The sequence below is a fragment of the Mastigoproctus giganteus genome, chromosome 10, assembly GCF_048544385.1.
Source record: "Mastigoproctus giganteus isolate SK-2022 chromosome 10, ASM4854438v1, whole genome shotgun sequence".
Lineage (NCBI taxonomy): Eukaryota > Metazoa > Arthropoda > Arachnida > Uropygi > Thelyphonidae > Mastigoproctus > Mastigoproctus giganteus.
The window spans coordinates 47,288,922-47,312,180 of record NC_143584.1 but is presented as its reverse complement, the minus strand read 5'-3'; the positions used below and the strand labels follow the sequence as shown (position 1 = coordinate 47,312,180).

The 23,259-nt window shown below is 36.6% G+C and overlaps 1 protein-coding gene across 1 annotated transcript in view; it reads right to left on the bottom strand.

Annotated features, from left to right (window-relative positions):
- Positions 1-18,516, bottom strand: part of RpL12 (ribosomal protein L12) — a 45,215-nt gene extending 26,699 nt beyond the window's left edge. The window contains exons 1-2 of the mRNA XM_090382511.1: positions 18,371-18,516; positions 8,061-8,134 (exon numbers count right to left, since the gene is read on the bottom strand). Of these exons, the coding sequence (XP_090238637.1) occupies positions 8,061-8,134; positions 18,371-18,407 (111 nt within the window). The 5' untranslated portion in view covers positions 18,408-18,516. The remainder of the gene's footprint in view (positions 1-8,060; positions 8,135-18,370) is intronic.
- Positions 18,517-23,259: the final 4,743 nt, after the last annotated feature.

The window sequence follows — 23,259 nt, the reverse complement described above, 5'->3', positions numbered from 1 at the left end:
TCACATTTATCACAATTAAGAAAATCAGATCTCGATTTTAGCAGCAAAAATCTTTACTTAATAAAGATCTGTGATACAAGTAAATGTTAGGAAGCAGGTAGGATGGAACCAAAACAAAAGTTGTGGCACCGAAGGCATCTGTTCCCTTTAATGTAACCCAATAAGCATTCACATCTTCACTTGAAAAGAATGAAGGTGTGCCAAGAAAGAGGGTAATAATTACTCAGAAACTATTAACACAAATTGTGAGGAGCTAACTCAGAAAGTGTGTTAAATTAATTTTGCATTACATATTCCTAGTGAAACATAGTTTGCAATATGATTTTCTGTTATCAAGCACTAGATACATTGGGCAATCACCTAGATAGAAGCAGAGTAGTTTACTAGTGCAAAAGCTTAAAATATCCACTTAATCACAATGAAATTTGGTTTAAAAAAAAAAAAAAATGGTTATTTTAACTTTAACAGCAAAGATCTTTATTTAATACAAATCTGTAACAATCCCAACCCAATACATCTATGCTACAAACAAATGTTAGGAAGCAGGTAGGATGGAACCAAAACAAAAGTTGTGGCACCGAAGGCATCTGTTCCATTTAATGTAACCCAATAAGCATTCACATCTTCACTTGAAAAGAATGAAGGTGTGCCAAGAAAGAGGGTAATAATTACTCAGAAACTATTAACACAAAATGTGAAGAGCTAACTCAGTTTGTGTTAAATTAATTTCACATTAAGGGTTTTGACAGTCAAAAATTAACTTAGAAGTGCAGAATACATGTTCCTGGTGAAGCATAGTTTGCAATGTGATTTATCTTATTGCCTTAGATATATTAGGCAAAACATTTTCTCAAAAAGTATCATGGGTTACATCTAGAAAGAAAGAAGCAGAGTGATTTACTAGCACAAAAAGCTTAAAAAAAAAATTAAGTTTAATCAATGAAATTTGGTTAAAAAAAAAAATGGTTACTTTGACTTCAGCAGCAAAGATCTGTATTTAATACAAATCTGTAACAATCCCAACCCAATACATCTATGCTACAAACAAATGTTAGGAAGCAGGTAGGATGGAACCAAAACAAAAGTTGTGGCACCGAAGGCATCTGTTCCATTTAATGTAACCCAATAAGCATTCACATCTTCACTTGAAAAGAATGAAGGTGTGCCAAGAAAGAGGGTAATAATTACTCAGAAACTATTAACACAAAATGTGAGGAGCTAACTCAAACAGTGTGTTAAATTAATTTAGCATTACATATTCCTAGTGGAAGATAGTTTGCAATATGATTTTCTGTTATCAAGCACTAGATACACTAGGCAATCACCTAGATAGAAGCAGAGTGGTTTACTAGTGCAAAAGCTTAAAATATCCACTTAATCACAATGAAATTTGGTTAAAAAAAAAAAATGATTATTTTAACTTCAACAGCAAAGATCTTTATTTAATAGAAATAATTTTTTTGTAGCATCTATGCTACAAAAAAAAAAAAAAAAAGTTAGGAAGTAGGTAGGATGGAACCAAAACAAAAATTTGTGACACCGAAGGCATCTGTTCCCTTTAATATAACCCTATAAGCATTCACATCTTCACTATAAAAGAATGAAGGTGTGCCAAGATAGAGGGTACTAAGTACACTAGTAACACAAAATGTGAGGAGCTAACCAACACAGTTCGCACTAAGTGAATTTTGCATTAAGAGTTTTGATAGCTAAAAGTAGGACATATACAGGATGTCTTATACATATAAAGTATTCATTATCCAAGTCCCTGCAGTTAAGAGGATTTGAAAATTAAAGAATTAAAGGTTTTTCCCTTGAGAAAATTGACCAATTTTTTTTTTGCGAGAATATTTTTTGTGAAAACAATCTTCTTCATAATCATGCAACAAAAGTTAAGCATAAAGTTAAAGACATAACTAAATGCTACAACACAATTTTACTTGAAAAAAAAAAAAAAAAAAAAAAGAAAAAAAAAACCAACACAAACAACTCTGGATTCATTCTTTATTCGTACAACTGAAAAAAAAAAAAAAAAAACTAACTTCAATGAACTTTACTTAAATTATCCTTACATTGTGTAACATATAATAAAAAATGTCTGATAAAATAATTTTCTCATTTTTCAGTTGCTTCATCCATTTTTTACTATGTATGTACTACATAATAAACATTACTATATAATATCAGTGTAGATACACCATATCTACTCATCCTTCACAACAAGTTGCCCATATATTGCGCTACCTCAAATAAGAAACACATCACTTGCAATACCAGGGTACCTGCCCACCCACCAATGAAAAGCCAAACAGCTTTGAAACAGTGTTGTCTGGGTGGTGGCACCCACCGAGAATAAGTAAAAAGTTCTCGCTACGTTACTTATTCGAGGTACAATACATGGGCAACTCGCTGTGAAGGATGAGCACAATATGAGATACAGATGAAATAATGCTTTCCACACTACTACATGTATCACAGTTTTTCTTTAAGAGTTGTCTATGGTGTATCTACACCAATATTATATAGAATCTTAAACTTTTAAAATGCTATGCCTTGTTGCATTTAGTTTTATTTACATAATAAACATTACGAAAATTGGTCCCTGTTTTAACCTTATTCCCGTCCGCTGGGGTACGTTCCAACCCCAACTGGGTTCAGAAAGTTAATTCTATAATTTTTACTCTAATTACAAAGCTGAAACTCGCTATAGTTGGAGCCAGAACTGTTTTCTTGAATTTTCCCACTTAAATTTTCAAAACCTTCTATTGAATTTCATGCAAATGACAAAAATGTGACATCAAGTATGCATTTTTTTAGGCCTTTTCAATTAATTTTTTTATCCCCACCCTAATTAGCCTAGAGCTTATGAAACCCGACATTTGATTCGTTTCTTGGTGTGAAGCACGCAAATTTCTTTTCACAGAGAGTAGCAGTTCAGATAAACAACTCCGCCTGAATACCCGCAACGCGTGGGAAGTATAAATCACGTGACCTCTCCCTCGCATGGAGTCAGAAGGGAGAAGTGTAAATAAACAAAAGACGGCCGGGGAGCTGTTTTTGACCTAAGAAGCAATACAGCGATACAGTAATAACAGTTTATCAAAGGTGAACAGATCGTATTTCCTATCTTCAACGCGTATTGCTCCTACGAACAGAAGATAAAGGAAATTCATCTGTTGGAAACGGAAAAAACTGGTGTAAAACTGATAACACTGCAATGCACATTTGATAAAAAAAAAATTTTTGCTTTATTGTAATTGTTTTTAGTAAACAATATCGGAACAGCAGTTTCCTGGGTTTGATCTTCTAACCAAATTTCGAGAAAATATCTGTTTTTAGCTGCGTTATAAACTTTGAAAACTGGTGCATCAAAAGAAAAAAAAATCATCCGCTATGAATAACGTTCTTTTTTGAAATGTGTATTGTTCACAAAACTGCAATATTTCTAACAATACAAAAGCTAACAGATTACGACTAACGTGTGCTCAAAAAGTATTGTTAGAAGATATTTGCTTGTTACGCTTTGATGTCATTGCAAAGGGAGAAGTTCAGAAGCCGAATAAATTCACTATCCATGGTCATAAAGTTGTTCTGAGCTGCAATAAACAGATAAACTCCGCTGACAAATAGACTTACTCCCCAACACTTTTACTGTTTTACTGTGGTTTTTGGCACATGAGTCAATGCGGTTTCTTGTATTCTCTCTCTCCCTCCCTCCCTCCCTCTCTCTATATTTCGGGATCTCTGACCATGTGGTCATCACGGAATATAAACAGAAAATTTGTTTGTCGGAATGCTGCCCATCAATTATCAACTCTTTTACCGACCTTCTAATGTATGTTGTGTTCAAATAATCCACTTTGCGAAATTCGAAAGTGCTACATCAATTAGGAGCAAAAACGGTTTGCCCCAACATAATGAATTACTTTATAGGTATAATAATGATTTTACTGACTGGAAGAAAGTGTCTACAATAAAAGGCGAAAACACGCGGTCACTCAAAGGATAAGCAATACGGCGATGTTTGAAATTTATAATGCAGTTCACTAGCTAATATTTCCAGAGGAATTATTCTGGATTTTTTATCAAATGAGCGCCAGACCAAAATCGGACTAATTAGTACTTCCACATCCTAGGATGAACTGACTAATTAGAACTCCAGCATCTGTGATAAAACGTCGTGCACACCGATATCATTTCCTACAGCAATAATATAAAGAAACGAAGCAAAATATTGTAACAGAGCTATAATGCAAAATAATGTTAGAAAGTAAAAATGCAAAATATTGTTCTCTAAAACAATTGCAGTTTCGGCATCCTAGGATGAAGCTGACTTAGAGCTGCAATGCTGTTTTTTTTTTTTATTATTATTATTTATTTTCTTTATTTATTTTTTGTTTTTGTATGGGCGGCTCCTAGAACAAAAGTTCATCTCGGCCTCGTTGCTCTGTTCAGTTTTTACGCATTGTCAGGGTAAGGCCAGTGTGTGTCGTGAAAAAAAAAAAAAACCATCCCGCTTAGGAATATCCCATGTTGGATGAAGACAGATGAAAAGGAAGGCAAGAGAGAGAGAAAAAAATTTTTCATCCCGCACGGGAGAAAGTGACAGGAAAGAAAAACTGTTTGTGAGCTTATGTGTGTGTTCTGTATTGTGATGTTGTATTTGGGCATTCTGGCTACCTGGAAGCAGCGATCACCTGGACAACTGCCTCCAGGTACTCGTCCCTAGCAGGAGGGCAAGATCTCCCCTGCTAACTGCACGCCCTCCTCCCTGGGGAACTACTAGTAGTAGTAGTAGTGGCATGTGATGCAAGAAAGCAAGTGTATGAGCTTATGCAGCATCAGCCAAAAAAAAAAGTTTCCCAGGGAGGAAAGAAAAACTTGTATAAGATGAAGAGAGGGAAGGAGAAAAGAGGAGAAGCACTATCCCGGGCCAGAGAAGCCCCAATCCAGGATGGATTGCTAGAACAACACAAGAAAAAAAAAAAATAATAATAATAAATAAAATAAAATAAATAATAATATAAATGAAAGTTAGCACTCTGGACCTTTGACAATCTCTTGGCCTTCTCCCCACCAAAAGGGTATTTTTTATTTCTCTCTCTCTCTCTCTCTCTCTCTCTCTCTCTCTCTCTCTCTCCCTCTCTCTCTCTCCCTCTCTCTCTCTCCCTCTCTCTCTCCAGGGTCGGACTAGAAAGGGTGGACTCCCTCCCCTAAGGAATTTTTTTTCCCTCAAGTGAAAGAAGGGAATTGGAAATTTCATGAAAACGAACCCTGTTTTTCTTCATTCGGTGAACGGCTACTCTGTCAGCGCAAGAGAAGTGAAATTACATTTGCAGCTCAGAATGGAATTCAAACATTGAAACACATGACATTTTTTGGTGAATTTTTCGGGCGTTGTGTGATAATGAAAATTCAATTTTTCTCTGGAAATTTTTTTATGATATCGAATGCATATCAAGGAAATATTGAAGTATTCAATAACAATTACTTACAATTTCCCAATCCCTCACTACGAGTAATGGATTGTTCTCACAATCTGTTACTAGCTGCGCATTTTTTTTTTTTTTTTTCGTTTGTACACCAGGTGAGATGCATGTGAAGTTCCTTCGATATCAGTTTTCGAAGTTTATAACGCAGCTATGAATACAAATATTTTCTTGAAATTTCGTAAGAAGATCAAATATACATCCATGAAACTGCTGTTCCGATTTAGTCCTCTAGAAACAATTACAATAAAGCGAACTTTTTTATGAAATGCGCATTGTAGTGATCAGTTTTTTTCTTTCCGTTTCCAGTATAGCTTCCAGTAGATGAATTTCCTTGATTTTTTTTAGTAGATAATACATATTGAAGAAAGGAAATGCAATATTTTAGTTTTTCAAAACCAATTCGTTGCAATTCTTTCGTAGAACAATTACGAAAAGCAATAAAGCTACTGTTGTGAGTGAGCCATGCAAATTAGTGTTCGCAAGTAATGATGCTCAACTGTTTGTTTTCCACGAAAGTTGTTTACAGTTTCATTTTCTCCTTGGATCACCTTGGTAACCCTAATGACGTAAGCTTGACCAGTCAATTATCTCTCTGCGTGCGTTGATTCGTTTTAGCCAGAGGCGCCGAGCTGACGCGCGAATTTTTGAACTAATGCTGTAACGCGTTTTATTTTCAAAGCTTGGATCTTGTTTTGCCGACATCAAAATTTAGTAAATTGAAATGTGATCGTACATTTTTGCTGTTTTAGAGTGAATTAATAGTTTTTGCTGAGCGCTAAAGGTAGGAAATCAAAGAATATACTTCTGTTTATGTATATTGAGAGTTTCAATTTGGAAAATTGAGTAGAAATTATGAAAATTATTAGTTTTCTTCGGGGGGGGGGAGCAACTTTCGAGTTAGGGTTAAAAATTAGACAAAAACAGGGCGGACCTGGCTCGGGTTAAGTGGAATTTTCTGGAACCAATTATCCTCGGATAATGAGGATCTCCTGTATATTCCAGGTGAAGCATAGTTGGCAATAAGATTTACCTGTTACAAGGTACTAGATAAATTTGGCAAAAAATTTTCACAAAAGATACTGAGAGTTATGGCTAGGTGAAAGCAGAATGGCTTACTGGCACAGAAGCTTAAGAAAAAAAAAAACTTGAATAACACTACAAGCAATTCTCAATCGATAAATAATGAATGCATAATACACAGCAGTCTTATCTCATTTTTATAACTAAAAGAAACCCCTACATTTTAAAACTAAGGCAAAACCCGTTACTTTTACTATATAGTACCCATCTTCAAATCCATAATGGAGAACAAGGGGTTAAATGTTTAAAAGCAAATTTAAAAGAGTAAAAAAACATCAATTAGAATCCCTCAAAGGAACATGTGCATAAACTTGGTTTGTCAAAGTATAAAACCATTAAGTGAAGAAACATTGGGAATGTAACAAGTTTTCAGCCAATTTTAGAATTAAGAGGAAATGTGAAAAACTTCCATTCTTTACCTTAATGCAGTTGTAGTCCTGTCAATTTCCTGCTCAAATTCAGATTTCCTATGCTAAATTCCCAGAGCACAAGATATCTAACTGGCAGGAGACCTGACTTGATAAGTTTACCTGTTTTTTAAAACAGCTAAATTTATCAAGTCTACCTTTTTTTTTTTTTTTTTAAATTCTAAAATCGACAGAATGATCAGACCAAAAAGTTACAAAATTACAGTTGAAATGTTTCTTAGCTTTGTGGTTTTATAATTTGACAAACAAAAGTTATGTCCACATTTCTTTGGAGATTCAAATTTAATTCTATGAACCTTTTAAACATTTAAACTCTACTGACATTACCAATTTGAGGATGAGTATAGTAAAATTTTGAGAGAGGTTTGCCTTCAATTTTAAATTAACATTTTGATACTATAAATTACAATATTATACATATAGTAAACACAATTTTATAAACATTGTGTAGCAGTTAATTTTCAAATAATAATAAAAAAAAATGCTTTAAGTAACCTCCCTCTTGACAGGTCCTATTTTAGTAGCTTTACAATGCAGCACCATAAGATTCTCAATGACATGTTTTTTGTACTTAACAGAATGTTTTTACAATGTATTCTTATTTTTTACAATGTATTATTTTTTTTTTACAATATATTATATTGTAAAATATATTGAGGGGCTGCCTGGAGTGTTTGAGACATCCCCAATGAGCTTTCAAGGCTACTACTCCTAAAATTATATTACTGATACCTAACTCTCAGCTGATGATACTGTACCCTCCCTCCATGATTTCCTAGGGATCTGATATGTATGGATTTCATTCCTTCTACTTCTGACTCTTGTTTTTTCTCTCTCTCTCTCTCTCTCTCTCTCTCACACACACACAGGATAATTGAATTTTTTTTTGGCTGGTGCAGCAAAAGCCTCGGGCTTCCTTGCACCGTATGGCTAATAATAATAATTCATTATGAACAACCATGTGATGTCCTTTCAACATTTGTGCCTTTATTTTAAGGGAGATAATTCAGTGTTTAACATGTGTTCAGTGTTCTTTAACATATATGAAAACTTAACTTACCAAGCCTAGAGGTCCAACTTTTGGTGCAAGAGAGGAAGTTGCACCAACTTCACCACCAACAACCCTCAGGTAGACTAAAAAGAAACAATTTGAATATGTAATACAAATTAACACAAGTATTTGCATCTTTACAAGATATAAAAAGCTAAGGTATATAACTTGCTTTAAGGCTCTCTCTCTCTCGCCACTAGAAAAACCATGTTCAAGAATTTCATAACAATACATGCAAAAGGCTGTCTAAAGCTAACCATACTGCATTAAAATCACATCTATAAATTTTTTTTCCTAAACAAACTGCATGGAAAATGAAGTAATTGTCAGATTTCTATATGTCTAATTTTCACGAAATTTGGGGATGGCCAACGTTCTTTCTGATCTTTCTAAAAGAACTAAATACAGTAAAAAATTTCATGAAAATCTATCCATTAGGAGTTGATACAAACAGATAGAGAGAACATACATAGATGGACACAGACAATAAGTGCTTATGCATATATCTCTATGTTCGACTTGATATGACAGATTGTCTTGTAGTTCTCATTTTCCAAAGTTGCCAGGACTTGGGCATCTTCAACTTTCAAATTTCTCTCTCATAGCTAATGATATTGCACCCTCCATGATTTGCTAGAGCATCCTCATCTTCTCTTGCCTTGTGGTATCCACCCATAAAACTTTAGGCGATCTCTCTTCATTCGTGTAGATGATGTCCAAACCATCTCAGCCTTCTATTTTCAGTTCGTTCTATAGCTTATGTATATATACATAATGTAAATTGAGTTATGTATAAATTAAAACAGATCAGCAGAATGGATAAGCCCTGAAAAAAGCAAATACAATGAAAACCAGTACATAAATATAAAAACATTAAAGAGAAAATGAGAGTAAGAGCATTGAAGGAATATATACCTAAAACTTTTGGAATACTTTAAAGAGCAAGCCAAAAGCAAGCAGAAATAGATATCTGCATGTGTAAATTTGCTTTCTATAACCAACAGAAACCAAATTAATACATATTCCTTTTTTTGTTATCTCTTTACATTCTATTAATTTTAATTAATATATATACACACATACATGCGCACACACGTATCTGCAAATGTTTGTTCAAATGTGCCTAAAAAAGTCAAAAGTATATACCTTCTGTACTATACTGAATTCTGTAAATTCTGACTTGAAACTTAATGCAACAAGAAGACAATTACAATATTCTAGGATGTTGTAATGTTAGATGTTATAAGTTTGGTAGATAGATGTCAAGAAAAAGCTGTATTGTAATGAAAGGGAAAAAATGCCTTTTGGAAGAAAGCCTACAGTTTGTATTAGAAAAGTCAGCATTGATAGAATTATGTTCGATATAGTATATGATAATCTGAGTTATGCCTAGTAACCTTTAATTAGTTTTGAATAGTCATTTTTCCAGAAATGAAATCCAGCAATCAATCTTACACAGAAAGTAATTCACTGTATCAGGTTATTAGCCAGTCACAAATTACTCAGCGTAACCTTGGAAGTGCTTTTCCCTCTGCTGACAATTGTAGTAATTCCCAGTTGATGGGTTTTCTAATAAGTGAAAAGGACAAGGCAATTTAAAGTTCTTGGAGTTCTCTCTCAAAAGCTCAAATTAAAGATTTTATCAGTTTCCCTATGCACTTCTGGAGTTATTCAATTTACATCTACCTTCACAACAGTGGGAATGTTAGTAACTCTGGGCATAAATCCCCTTGTGCAAGTCCTGAAATACGGCACCTAGCACAAGTAAGCAGGGACCAAGGTGTAGCACCCACACCACATGGTGGAATGCCGACACTGTTACCAATCAATACTAGGTGGAAGATGACTCTTCAACTGGTGCAATACAACCACTTTGCTCATCGGGACTTGAAGTGATGGAAAACATGTTTAGACTACAGAGCAAAGTTGAGGCAAACCACCCCATCTCTTCCATCATGTAGTATGATTGATGTATTTTGAGGTTATGACGGACATTGTGTCAAGATCCAATCTTACTTACATTTCGAGGGTAGAGCTCAAAAACGGTTTTGCAGGCCAGCCGCTAGGTAGTCCACTGGACTGAACCCTTTGGTAACTCTCTGGGATGCTTCTGGATATACTGTATAATCTCTCTGCCTCTACTCTGACAGGTAGCAACTGGAGGGAGTCCGAGTAGTGTGTATGCTAGGAGTACTGTCAAGGCCACGTTATGTTAAGGAGCTAGATATATTTTTACCACTTGTACGCCATATTCAAAAATTTCATTACTTCATACAGCATGTACTTGCCACCTTTTCTTACTTCCGAATACACCATGAATTTTTAAACAAATAGAACAAACTTATCTGCAAAAAGATCTAAACCTCCAAAATTCTTCCTCATTCATTTCACAAATATACATGGTCTCAGTTCTAATCTCAATGATGTCCATTTCCACTTAGTCTGCCAAACACCATATACTTTTTCTGGCAGAATCCCAGTTATCATATAATTCAACTACTGCTCATCTCAATTGTCCGAATTATTCACTGTAAGATTCCTTTCGTTTCAAAGGTGGTACTTGTGCATGTGTCCATTCTGATATTCCCTGTCAGACTTAGTAATTTGGAATCTCCTCTAGCTTAAAATCTCTCTAACACATTCTGTCAAGTTCGTCTGTTGCCCATATTCTCCCAACTCCACTAATCACTTGGAACTCTGATTTCCTCTCTTTGAAACTTGACCTCCTCCAGTCCAACTTTCCTAACAGCAAAATAAATTTCTCTTGGTGATTTTAACGTTCACAACTCCAGCTAGCTTCCATTTACTAGTCAGTCAGACAGACCTAGCTGGCCTAGAGGCTGAGACTCTTTTTTGGCAATTACCAATGAACTCACAGTGTTCATTTACTACCAGACAATCCTAACCATGCAGATCTTTTTCTCAAAAAACAACCCTTCTAAGTACACAGTCAAGGTGAGTGTTCCTCCAGGCACCTCAGATCACAACTTGATTATGGTCTCTTCTCCAATGAAACCTTTCTCTCATGGCCACTCTCAACCTTGTGTTGTTTGACATTACAAGAATGCAAAATAGGATGATCTGTGAGATTTCTTTTCTTGGTTGGATTTCTGTTTCAAATCTTCTGATGTCAATGTTTGCTCAGATTGTGTCAGTGAACTTATTCTCGTAGGGATGGAATCCTTTATTCCACATTCCACCTTAAAATCTTGTCCTTTATCTAAATCTTGGTTTTCCAATAAATGTGCTAAGGCTGTTCACAAGAAAAGAATGTTGCATATCGCAACTGGCTTGTTTCTAAATCTCAAGGTTCATTTTTCACCTACACCAAAGCTCGCAAACAATAGTAAAGCAGTTAAATAGCAAAATCAGTGCAAACTAGATTTTGAACAGGCAAGAGTAGAAAACTTGATTCCCATCCAAATGGTAGCCAAGCATACTGGTCTCTTGCCAAAGCTAGTGGCCACAACTTTTGTCCACCTGTATCAAAACAAGATGGGTTCTATTGCCACTTGTTCCAAAGATAAAGCTGACCTGCTAGCATCCTATTTTTCTTCCAACTCGTGCATTGGTGATCTTGGTAAACTAGTCCCACCACCCCCAGTACCCTCTATTTAGGGCTCACAATACCAGTCAAAACCTTAATACCGGTATTTTGATATTTTTAATTTATGAAACCAGGATACCGGTATTCCAAAAAAAAACAAACACATTTTTCACAATAAATTTTGATAACAATTAAGTGCAATAAAGTAAGGAAAAAAAAAAAAAGTAATTACTTGAATTCACATTTCAAATCAAACTTTTATTACAATAATAAATATTCTAGCAAAAATTATTAAACATGCAGTTATTCTAAAAACAAAAAAATAAGCATCCACACCAGCTCCGAATAAAGTGAGCTCTAAGAAACTCAATAGGGTTATCGTTTAACCTGGATCTAATTTTGGCACATTTAATTAGCGACAGAAAACGTCCTTTTGGATTCTCTGTTGGTTGGTGCTTTGTACTGAGATAGTCGTAGACAAGTTGCAGTTTAACCCCCCCCCCTCATTCCCTCATCTTCAAAAAATCTTATTTCCTTTTTATCAAAAATAAAAAATATTTCCTTTTTGACTTTTTTATGGCACTATATCCATATTAACGAAAGAAAGGGACTGACGGTTAAGCTTGGCAAGGAAGCCAAATCTAAGTTGTTTGGGGTGGGGGGTATTTATTAATTTTTATTTTCCTGTACTTGAGTATCGTCATCAGAGGCCATTGTTATGATTTTCGTACAGCAGCTCCCCTCAAGCACTAAGCCCCACAAGCTACCTGACTGCGTTAAAAAATGAGAATTTCCAGGAGGTGAGGGACATTCCCTCCCCACATGAGTGTATATATTATATATCATATATATATAACATGTGAGCTGTCAGTTTCTCAAGAGCAATGACACAAATATAAAACAAATGTCATTTATCATACAAATCTACTTACAATACATAATTGGTGTTCATTTACATCCAATCTATTCATTTTATCTGTTAATACATGCTGTCATTTCCATAAAATCTCTCAATTCACAATCTGAACTCTCTCTACAGCTTCAAACACTAAACTAAATCAACCTTAATCACTTCCTAATATCTCTCTTAATCACTAATATCAATTCTCTTCACAATAGCAATCCATAACTTAATGCTAACAATTTTCTTAATTTAGCAATATCAATTTTCTTTACAACTTCAACCAATAAACCAACTCAATGCTAAATTCCTTATTTCTCGTGTTTCTTCAACTTCAACCTTACTCTAAAATAATCTCCCACTTCATCTAAGTACCATTTCCAATAAATCACAGTTCAGGACTTACCTTCCTGTTCTTTCTCAGTGTGATTCATTCCACAGAGTGCGGTGATGTGTCTCTCTCTCTTCTTAGTTGAACTCTGCATCTCTGCTGCATAGCTCTTCCAGTACTGCCTTATTTCGGGATTTCAAGAACAGTTCTCTGTCAATACTGAAGGAAATTACCACAGCAGTAGTAGAAGCCAGGGCATTATCTGCTGGCTTGTTATTCAATGCCCAGCAGAACCCTTCACTATATAACTGGACACTCCCAGAACTGGACCCAAACTGAACACAGAACTACAACTGGAAGTCTGCAACCCCTCCAAACAACCACCACAAACCCCTCTTTTGGTGCAAGCACCTTATTTATTTCCTTCTCATTTATTTATTTATTGAATTGATTGCAAGTTACAATTGCCCCTTGTACTACTTTTTTATATGCAAACTTATGTGTAAACCCTAGAGGAGTTTGCATGCATTTATGTATTTCCCCCTATCTAATTTAAACTTGACCCAATCACGGTGTTATTCATTAAACTCACTCTTCTTCTTTGGTGGGAAAAACAGAATATTTTTCCCACACAACGAAACGCTTTCATCTTTTACCTCAAGATCACCTGTTCACAATACCTTTGAATACCTCCATACCGACACCTTCCCCAAAATGCACTAAGTGTCACATCCTCGAGCAGCGATGTAACTGAAGAGGGATTAAACTATTGTTCAGAAGCTTTTAATTTTAACCCTTCCGCACCTGCCATACCACTGTTCACTATATTCCTTAAGTGCACTACCAGGCCTACTGCCACAAATGGAAATATTTCATAATGATGTTTCCTTAAGTGCTTTACTTCCACACACACTATACTCACTAAGAATATTTGTAAGATTTTTTGTCTCACAGTTTCATGACGTTTTCAGGTTTCTGTTGCATTTGTACTGGGTATAACAATCCTTCAATTGCAAATTCAGCAGTATTAATGATTTATTGTTGTCTATTTTATGCCCTTTATGTGAATATATCATGGATTATTTTTTAAATTAGTACCACAAAACCGGTATTTTTGTATCAATACCGGAATTTGAATACCGGAAAAAAATTATCCTGAATACCGGGATCCTGGAATCTTGCTATTGTAAGCCCTATCTCTATTCAATGCCTCCTGTGGTCTTCCAAAGGATGTCAGAAGAATTTTAAAGTCTTGATGCCGAGAAAGTGCCAGGTCCTGATATTTCTTTGCATGTTCTTAACATCTAAGATGTTCTTAACATCTTAAACTGCTGAGCTTACTCCTGTTCTGTGTTGGCTCTTTTCATTTTCTTATTCAAGGTGTTTTCCCTTCTGATTGGAAGTTTTCTCATATCCAGCCACCACTTCCTAAAAGGGTAACAAATCCCAACCATCCAATTATCGACCCGTTGCACTTACTTCTACTCTTTCTAAAGTAATGGAGAAGTCTATTAATCACCAACTCAAACTATCTAGAAACCTTCCATCTAATCAGTGATCACCAGAATGGTGTCGCCAGTATATCACTAGTGGATCGATCACCAGAATGGTATCGATCCACTAGTGATATACTGGCTTATATTACCCCATCTATATATATATATATATTTTTTTTTTTTTATGAAAACCCCAAACACGAAAGGTATCAACCTATAGTACTTAGTACCGTGCATGGGTTGAAGGAAAAGTAGGGGGGGGGGGATACCAGAAACTTTGCTCTAGAGACTAAACATGGGTTTCACCACTTCAAGCCTCCAATAAGCAAAGTGGTGGTATTTCACCGGTTGATGAAAGTCATCTACCACTCCATCTATATACAAAGTCAATGGAAAAGATTTGTGAAACAAAAGCAGTTTGTGTTTTTTGTAAAGGTTTTCTTAATAAGCTTCTATCTTATGATCTGTCGACTGTTTTTTGTAATTGGGTATCCAGTTTTCTCTTTGACCACTCACTGTGGGTGATGGTAGATGGCTGTCTTCTGACTTCTTCACTAATGCAGGTGTTCCCCAAGGTTCAGTTCTTTCTCCCACTCTTTTCCTCTTGTATATTAATGACTTTGTTCCATTAACTGGGAATCTCATCCATAGTTTTGCTGATGATATCTCATTGCATTCCACCTTCCAGTTTGAGAAACCTTGCCCTGCACAAACAGCTTCTACTTCTCAAATAACCACTACCAATTCCTTAAAAGCTAATCCCCAAATAATTTTCCAGTAATGCAAAGATAACTTAGTTGATTTCAATCCTAAAACTCAGCCCTGTCATATCTTGCAAAAAAGGATTCTTATGCTCATGTTCAATGACACTGATTTCTAGACAAGATCACATCTCTAATGGGGATTACCCTGACTTCTAATCTTGCTTCCTGTGCATCTAACTGGATTTTCTCTTTGCATTACTCTCCTTCCCAATTCACTCTGTTCAAATTGCAAATCTGCCCTACCATGGAATATTGTTCCCACATCTGGAGCTTTAGATTCCACTGAAAAGAACAGAGAAGTGGAGAGACTGTTAAAGAACTAACAGTCTCTCCACTTCCTGTCTCATGGACATTCCATTTATGCTGCGTGCCTTTTCTATAGATACTTCCATAGGCAACGTTCTTCTGAACTGTCTTCTGTAATTCCAGCTCTCTCTCTTCCAAACCAGTCTGAATACATGCCACAACCAGTCAACATCTTTTTACCATCGTCCAACTTTAAACTCACAGAACCAACTTTTCTTCTTCATATCTAGAGCAATATCCATTCTTAAGTATTTCCTGAAAATTACAATGTACAGAAATTAAAGTCTAATATCAAACCAAGTATCTTTTTTCATCTTCTCAACCCATGCACAGTACGAACTACTATGGGTGCAGGACAAAATCCCTCAATTAAAGTGCAAAGAGAACAAAAACCCCTGGGACAAATAATATGAAATTTTTAAACCATTATTTTTATTCTTATTATTTGTAGTACTTTAAAAATAAACACTTAAAGAACACTTCTCTGAGATGCAAAATATTACATTTATTATATCATAAACCTAAGGAAGGTATAAGTATTGTACTGTAGCATACATTAACACTTGCATTATAAATTTATAGCTTACTGTTTTACAGAACAAAATTTACACAATCATAAAAATTAACATAATAAAAGGAACATCACACCGTATCTATGAAAAATCAAACAAATAAAGTACAAAATTGAAAATCTTATTAAGCATAAGGTTCATTTTACGTTCATTAAGGTTTAAGAATAAACACTTAAAGAACACTTCTCTGAGATGTAAAATATTACCTTCATTATATCATAAGCCTGCAATATGGAAGGCATAAGTATTGTACTGTAGCATACATTACCCCATTGCTTTCCATAGGCTTTTGGGACATGACCACCCTATTATCTGGAAGGCCATTGTATTAGGAGTCAGGCTCTTGTATCAACAGCCCTGATTGAGAAGTCTCATGGTGAGCCTCCAAGAAAAAACTAAACATGCCACAAAGCATTTGAAGAATCTGTCCAGACTATGTGAATGAGAGGAAGACCATTGAGGAATTTCTGAATATCGTAGGCCACAGCATCAGGTGGAAGTAAAATGAACTTTACCTTATTATAATATGAAGCTTATTAATTTACCTTAATGAATGTAAAATGAACCTCACACTTAATGAGATTTTCAATATTGTAAATTGATAAGTTTCATATTATAATAAGGTAGTAGTAGTGGCATGTGATGCAAGAAAGCAAGTGTATGAGCTTATGCAGCATCAGCCAAAAAAAAAAAAAATTACTTCCACCTGATGCTGTGACCTATGGCATTCAGGAATTCCTCCAAGTTGTTGTTACTCCAAGTCTGCTGAATGCCTGGAAGGCTGAATGGACTATTTTCGTAGCACATAAGTGTTCGGCACTTGTCGCATCCAGTCACCAGCTCTTCCTGGCAGAATACTTCCTCCAGTATGTATGTATGAGAATGATTCCTCCCCTGTTTCCACCACAGGGGAGGAATATCCATCCAGCAACTATTGATGAGGAGGATCACACAAACAACCTATGGAATCTTGCTTTCCATGGATTTTTGGGACATGACCACCCAAAAGGCCATTGAAAGTATTATAAAGGGGTCAGGCTCTTGTATCAACAGCCATGATTAAAAATTCTTGTGGTCCGACTCCAAGAAAATAAGTTAAACATGCCACAAAGCATTTGAAGAATCTGTCTGGACTATGTGAATGAGAGGAAGACCTTTGAGGAATTTCTGAATGTCGTAGGGTAAAGCATCAGGTGGAAGTAAAATGAACTTTACCTTATTATAATATGAAACTTATTAATTTACCTTAATGAATGTAATATGAACCTCACACAATGAGATTTTCAATATTGTGCTTTATTTGTTTGATATTTTCTTTTTATTATGTTCATTTTTATGACTGTAAATAATTTTATTCTCCTGTAAAACAGTGAGTTATAAATTATAATGCAAGTGTTAATGTGTGCAACAGTACAACACTTATAATGCCTTCCTTATTGCAGACTTATGATACAATGAATGTAATATTTTACACCTCAGAGAAGTGTTCTTTAAGTGTTTATTCTTAAAGAACTACAAATAATAAGAATAAAAATTACAGTTTAAAAATTTCCTATTATTTATCCCAGGAAGTTTTGTCCTACTTTGCACTTTAATTGAGGGGGTTTTCTCCAAACCCAAAGTACTATTATCAGATCAGTGATGACTGGTGACGAAAAAGGGTTTCCTATTGTAATATAATATATATAGTAATATAATAAAATTATACTAACACAGTAGGGTTTTTTTTTTTTTTATTTTGCTTCTTTACTTTTGAAAGTTCCAATCCCTAACTGCAACAATCATCATTATTTGTACATTTCAGTGCCGTATTAAGGTACGAGCTAGCAGGGCTAGCACCCGGGGCGCCAAATCAGAAGAACAATGAGGTGAAAAAAAAATATATATAATATTATCCTTATAAATGGTGCCGAAAAATCTTTGTGCCTGGTATGAAGAAATACCTTGGACCGGCCCCAAATATTTAATTTACATTTTTGAACACTCAGCAGCGGTTGTAAGACTTGTTGAAATAGGGAAAAGAACTATAACGAAAACTGAATGTAACAAACTTATAAAATAATAATACTTCGTTAATTAAATAACACCAGATCAATTCGATAACCGCAAATACTGAACATGGAAATTTCCTAATCAAAACCGAACATGTGGCAAACCTCAGGTCATACTATGGCTAATGGCCCCTCTATTACTGCGTCAAAACTGAACTATAATATACTATAATGAAATATAACTGCAATTATTTAACTCGAAAACTCGCCCAGAAAGCAGAAATTTCTTCGGTGATAAAAGCAGGACTGAGGCTTACATCTTAACAACAGACAATCATTTACAACAGACAATCATTTCCATCTTAAAAACGTGACATTAACCCTACATATATTTTAAATATTCAAACTTACCAACTTTAATTTCGCTAGGATCGAATTTAGGTGGCATTTTATTTTCTCAAATAACTAGTGTGGTGTGGATGAGCCAGATAGCACTACCAGAAAGATGCACCACACTTAACAAAAAGAAAGGATAAGAATACCACGACATACAGAAACTCTCGAACCGTACCGGTTTAGTAAATTTAAACTGAACAGATGTCGCTTTTAGTGGAATAAATACTGTAATTAATTTAAAGTTGATTAAGAGAACTTTATATTGTCTAAGTTTTAAACTTATGCTTGTAGAGAAGATCAAGTACCTTCCCTCCCGATTCACCCCCAACCCGATGCCTTCTACTTACTGTGTTACTATTCTGAAGTTAACAATGGCAATAGTTCCTTTTTAAGTAACTCACCTACTATTTGTTTAGTTAAACAGTTAAGAGAAGTATAGCTGAAAAAATTTTAAAACTTAGTTTAAAAACAACAACTTTATTTATCCTCAAATGCATTTCAGCCGAAGAGTGCGTGCCTTTTAAAGTAAATAAAACTGATTATAAATTAAATTGATTAACTTAATTATTATCTTCTTTGGGATGAATCTATAGCATAAATTATTATTATTATTATTATTATTATTATTATTATTATTATTATTATTATTATTATTATTATTGCTCTTATATATTTCTCCATGATTGGGAGCTTCCACTCCGTGACAGGTACTGCTTCCAAGTACACAGGGTGATTGTTATGTCTGGTGTTACTGTTGGTCGAGGATCTCTCTGACTATCCTACAGGTGTTCAGGATTGCGACTTTCTGGAGTCCTTGTAGGTGTTCTCTTTGAGACCTATTGCTGCTAGGCTGCTATGTAGGGCCTTTGGCACCATACCTGTGGTTGACACGCTAATCAGGATGGTCGTTACTTCTTGTACATGCCACATCTCCTTGACCTCATGTCTCAAGTTCGGGTACTTAATTTTTTCCTCATGGGTTTTCTGGACATTACGATTGATGGGAACCGCTATGTCAATCAGGTAGATAGCTTTTTCCATCTTGTCCAAAAGGTTTATGTCCGGTCTGTAGTGCGGGACGGTCTTATCCGTTATTTTCGCGCGGTCCCAGTACAGCTTGCGGGTTCGAGTCTCTAGTACTGCCTGGTGTTCATACTTGTAGTATGGTACACTTTCTTCTGTCAACAGGTATTTCCTCACTAGCTTCGGATGTATTATCCTGGCTACATGGTCGTGTCTACGAGCGTACTCATTTTGGGTGATCACTTTGAATCCTCCCCCCTGTGATGTGCTGGATCGTTTCTGAGGCCAGGTGGCATCATCGACATGTGTCATCTGATATTCCAGACTCTTTTGAGATGTATTTCCTATAGTTTCTGGTGTTGACTACCTGGTCTTGGATGGCCAGCATTAATCCTTCAGTCTCAGAGAAGAGCGTCCCGCTTTTTAGCCATGCATTGAAAGCAATGTTATCGATGTGATCTTGTTGGTGGTCATTTCAGTGTCTGCAGTGGAGTGTCTTCTTTGCCCATCTCTCTACCTTCGTTTCTTCTGCCGTCTGGGCGGGAGGGACTCCTCGTTTAGGTTCAAAGTGTAAAGTGTTCGATGTCTAACGGGCCCAGGGGTTTCCCCCATCTCTCTCGGCGGTGTGTACTTGTTTGTGTAGCACAGAACTCTGTGACGGCCAGAGGTTTAAAAAGTGTAATGTGTGTGTCAGCGTTGTGTAGTGTCATGTTATGTTGTTCTTCTGACCATTTAGCCGTTAAGTCCCTAGTGGGACCCTGTTTGTCCACACTTACCCCCAGACCAGGCCCTAGAGGGATGGCTTAAGTTAGCAGACCCTGCCACCAAATTTCCGAAAATTTCAGAGACAAGGACCTAAAAAAAAAAAAAAAAAATTTTAAATATAAAAAAAATTAATAAATAATAAATAAAAAAATATATAGAAAAAATATAATAATATAATAAAAAACAAAATAAACAGATAAAGTAAAAAAATTCGAGACAAGTTAGAGTAGGAGTAGAGTCTGAAGGAGGGGTAGGACAGGTAGAAATATGGGGATGATAGAGAAGTCAACCCCAACCTGGTCAGTGGGGACAAGCCCCACCAGGAGAAAAGAGGGGAGAGGACGGAAAACCGTCCTTTCCCCCTACCCAAGGGATAGGGAATAAAAGTGAACAGGGCAAGAGCTCTCCGTTCAGGTCACCAATGTCAACAATCACTGTCAGATAATGAATCCATTAACCCACAAAAGAAATACTTTCAGGAGGCTGGCATTTGAAGTTATTTTGCTTCCTCCGGGTGTTTCTTGAGATTTGGTGTTATTTTGCCTCCTCCGGGTGTTTCTTTGGTCTTCCTTGCATTATCAATGGCCGCTGTCTGGACAGTCAAGTCCAGTTTAATTGCCTCTGATAGGACTAAGTCACAGTTAGGTGTTGATTCCTGTGTGTCTCATTGAAAGCACATTATTTTGTTAAATAATAAAGCATCATTATTTTGAACACTGACCAGAAATTGACAAACTAAATGGTTTGTCAATTTCTGGTCAGTGTTCCATGGCATGCATTTAAAAGGTGCATGTCAGTGTCCATGAGCTAACAGTTTCAAGTACGAGGTTGTCAAGTTAGGTGATGTCATTTTTCAGTTGCCTTTAGGTTCAGTGAGGTATACCACTTATCTATCTTCCTTATGGCCGGGTGGAGTGGTGCTGCGTTGTTCTCAAAGTAATCCTTCAAATTAACTATCGCTGTTTTCTGTTGCACTATCAGGCCCCTTTCTCCCACTTTCCGAGATGCTGTTGGACCCTCCACTGCTGACTTCTGCTGGTGTCGCTGCTCTTGGATTATTGTCCTTGTCTTTCCTATGATATCCTCTAGCTCAATGTTAGTCCAATCTATGACCCAAAAGAAGTATGTTAGTAATGGAGCTGCATAGGTGTTTATGGATTATTATTATTATTATTATTATTATTATTATTATTATTATTATTATTATTATTATTATTATTTCTCCCTGTTTCGGAGGTTCCACCTCGTGACGGGTATTGCTACCAAGTACACAGGGTGTTTGTTGTAATGTCTGGTGTAACTGTTGGTCGAGGTACTCTCTGACTATCCTACAGGTGTTCAGGATTGCTACATTCTGAAGTTCCTTGTAGGTGTTCGCTGGGAGACCTATTGCTGCTAGGCTGTTATGTAGGGTATTTGGCACCATACTTTTGGTTGAAACGATGACGGGATGGTCGTTGCTTGTTGCTTATGCCACATCTCTTTGATCTCCTGTCTTAGGTTCGTGTTCTTCCTGATTTTTTTCTCTTGGGTTTTCTGCAAGTTGCCAGTGTTGGGTACCGCTATGTCAATCACATAGATTGCCTTTTCCTTCTTGTCCACAAGGGTTATGTCAGGCCTGTTCTGCGGGATTATCCTATCTGTTATTATGGCATGGTCGCAGTACAACTTGTGGATTGGGGTCTCTAGTACTGCTTGGGGTTCGTACTTGTAGTAAGGTACACTTTTTTCGACCAACTGGTATTTCCTTGCTAGCTTCTGATGTATTATCCTGGCTACCTGGTCATGTCTATCAATGTACTCAATTTGGGTGATCACCTTGCACTGGGTTCCGTCCATTCAGGTATTGCTTTCAGCTGGCTTCTAAATCTCTGATGGTATTTTTCAGTCAGGCAGGCCTTAATTTCCTTTTTGTGTAACTGATGAGCCTACTTCATCCCTAAGTATTTGTAGGCCACTCCCTCTGCCATTGCTTCGATCTCTTTACCACTCTGCAGCTGGTAGTTTCGCTTGACTAATTTTCCCTGGTGCAATCCGTGGGTCTTGCATTTGTCTAGACCAAATTCCATCCTAACATCATTACTGAATTCTTGGGTGATCTGGAGGTGCTTCTCGGTTCGTGCGTAGAGTTTGATGTCATCCATGTACTCAGGTGGGTGATGGTGTATACGTTCTTCCTTCCTTCTTTGAGGTTATTTCCGTACTTGCTACTGTTGAGCATGGTAGATAACGGGTTAAGTGCTAGACAGAACCACATGGGAGCACAGGGAATCTCCCTGAAAGATTCCTCTCCTGATGGGGATTGGCCTGGTTGTGATGTTGCCGACCTTAATGGTGGTATTCCATTTCGCCATCGTTTCTCCTAAGAAGTTTGTCACTATCGGATTGACTTTGTTGATGTTCAGCGCCTCTAGTAGCCAGCTATGAGGCAGGGAGTCGAAGGCCTTGGGTAATCGATGTAGGCTATGTACATGTTGCGGCGCTTCTTGTAGGCTTGCTCCATAACCGTAGCATCTATGGTTAATTGCTCCTTGCATCCTTTGCTCAGCCGCTTGCATTTCTGCTGTTTGACCATTGTGCTCTGGCTCTCCAAGTGGTCTGATATCTTCCTGGTTATGCAGCTGGTCAGGATCTTGTACATTGTTGGGAGACAGTTGTTGATTGGCCTATATTTCGCTAGGTTTCTTGTATCTTCATCTTTAGGCTTCAGATTTTCTGCTGAAGTCTTCTTTCCAAAGCTTGTAGTTCCTTCTTTTTTCGGATCTTCTGCTGCTGGTCTCTCGCTTCTCTTACATTAATCCTCGTGGCTGCTACCGCAGCACAATACACGGCTGTGTGGATGGCCTCCAGTGTTGCCCCATTGCTGTCGAGGTAATGCGCTATGATGTTCTGATTCAGGTGGTCTGCGACTCTCAACAAGGTTCTATTTGGCTTCTGCTTCGGTATCACGTGAGTCTTTGTGGGGTCCATTCCTTCGAATTCTGTTAGAGCCTTCTTCCACTCGTCCTCTATCCTGGATATCATGACCTCGTCTGTTTCCATTTCAGCTGCTGTGGGTTGTATTTCTTCTTGCTCTTCCTCCTCTGGTTCGGTGGTGGTATGTTCTTCCTCCTCTG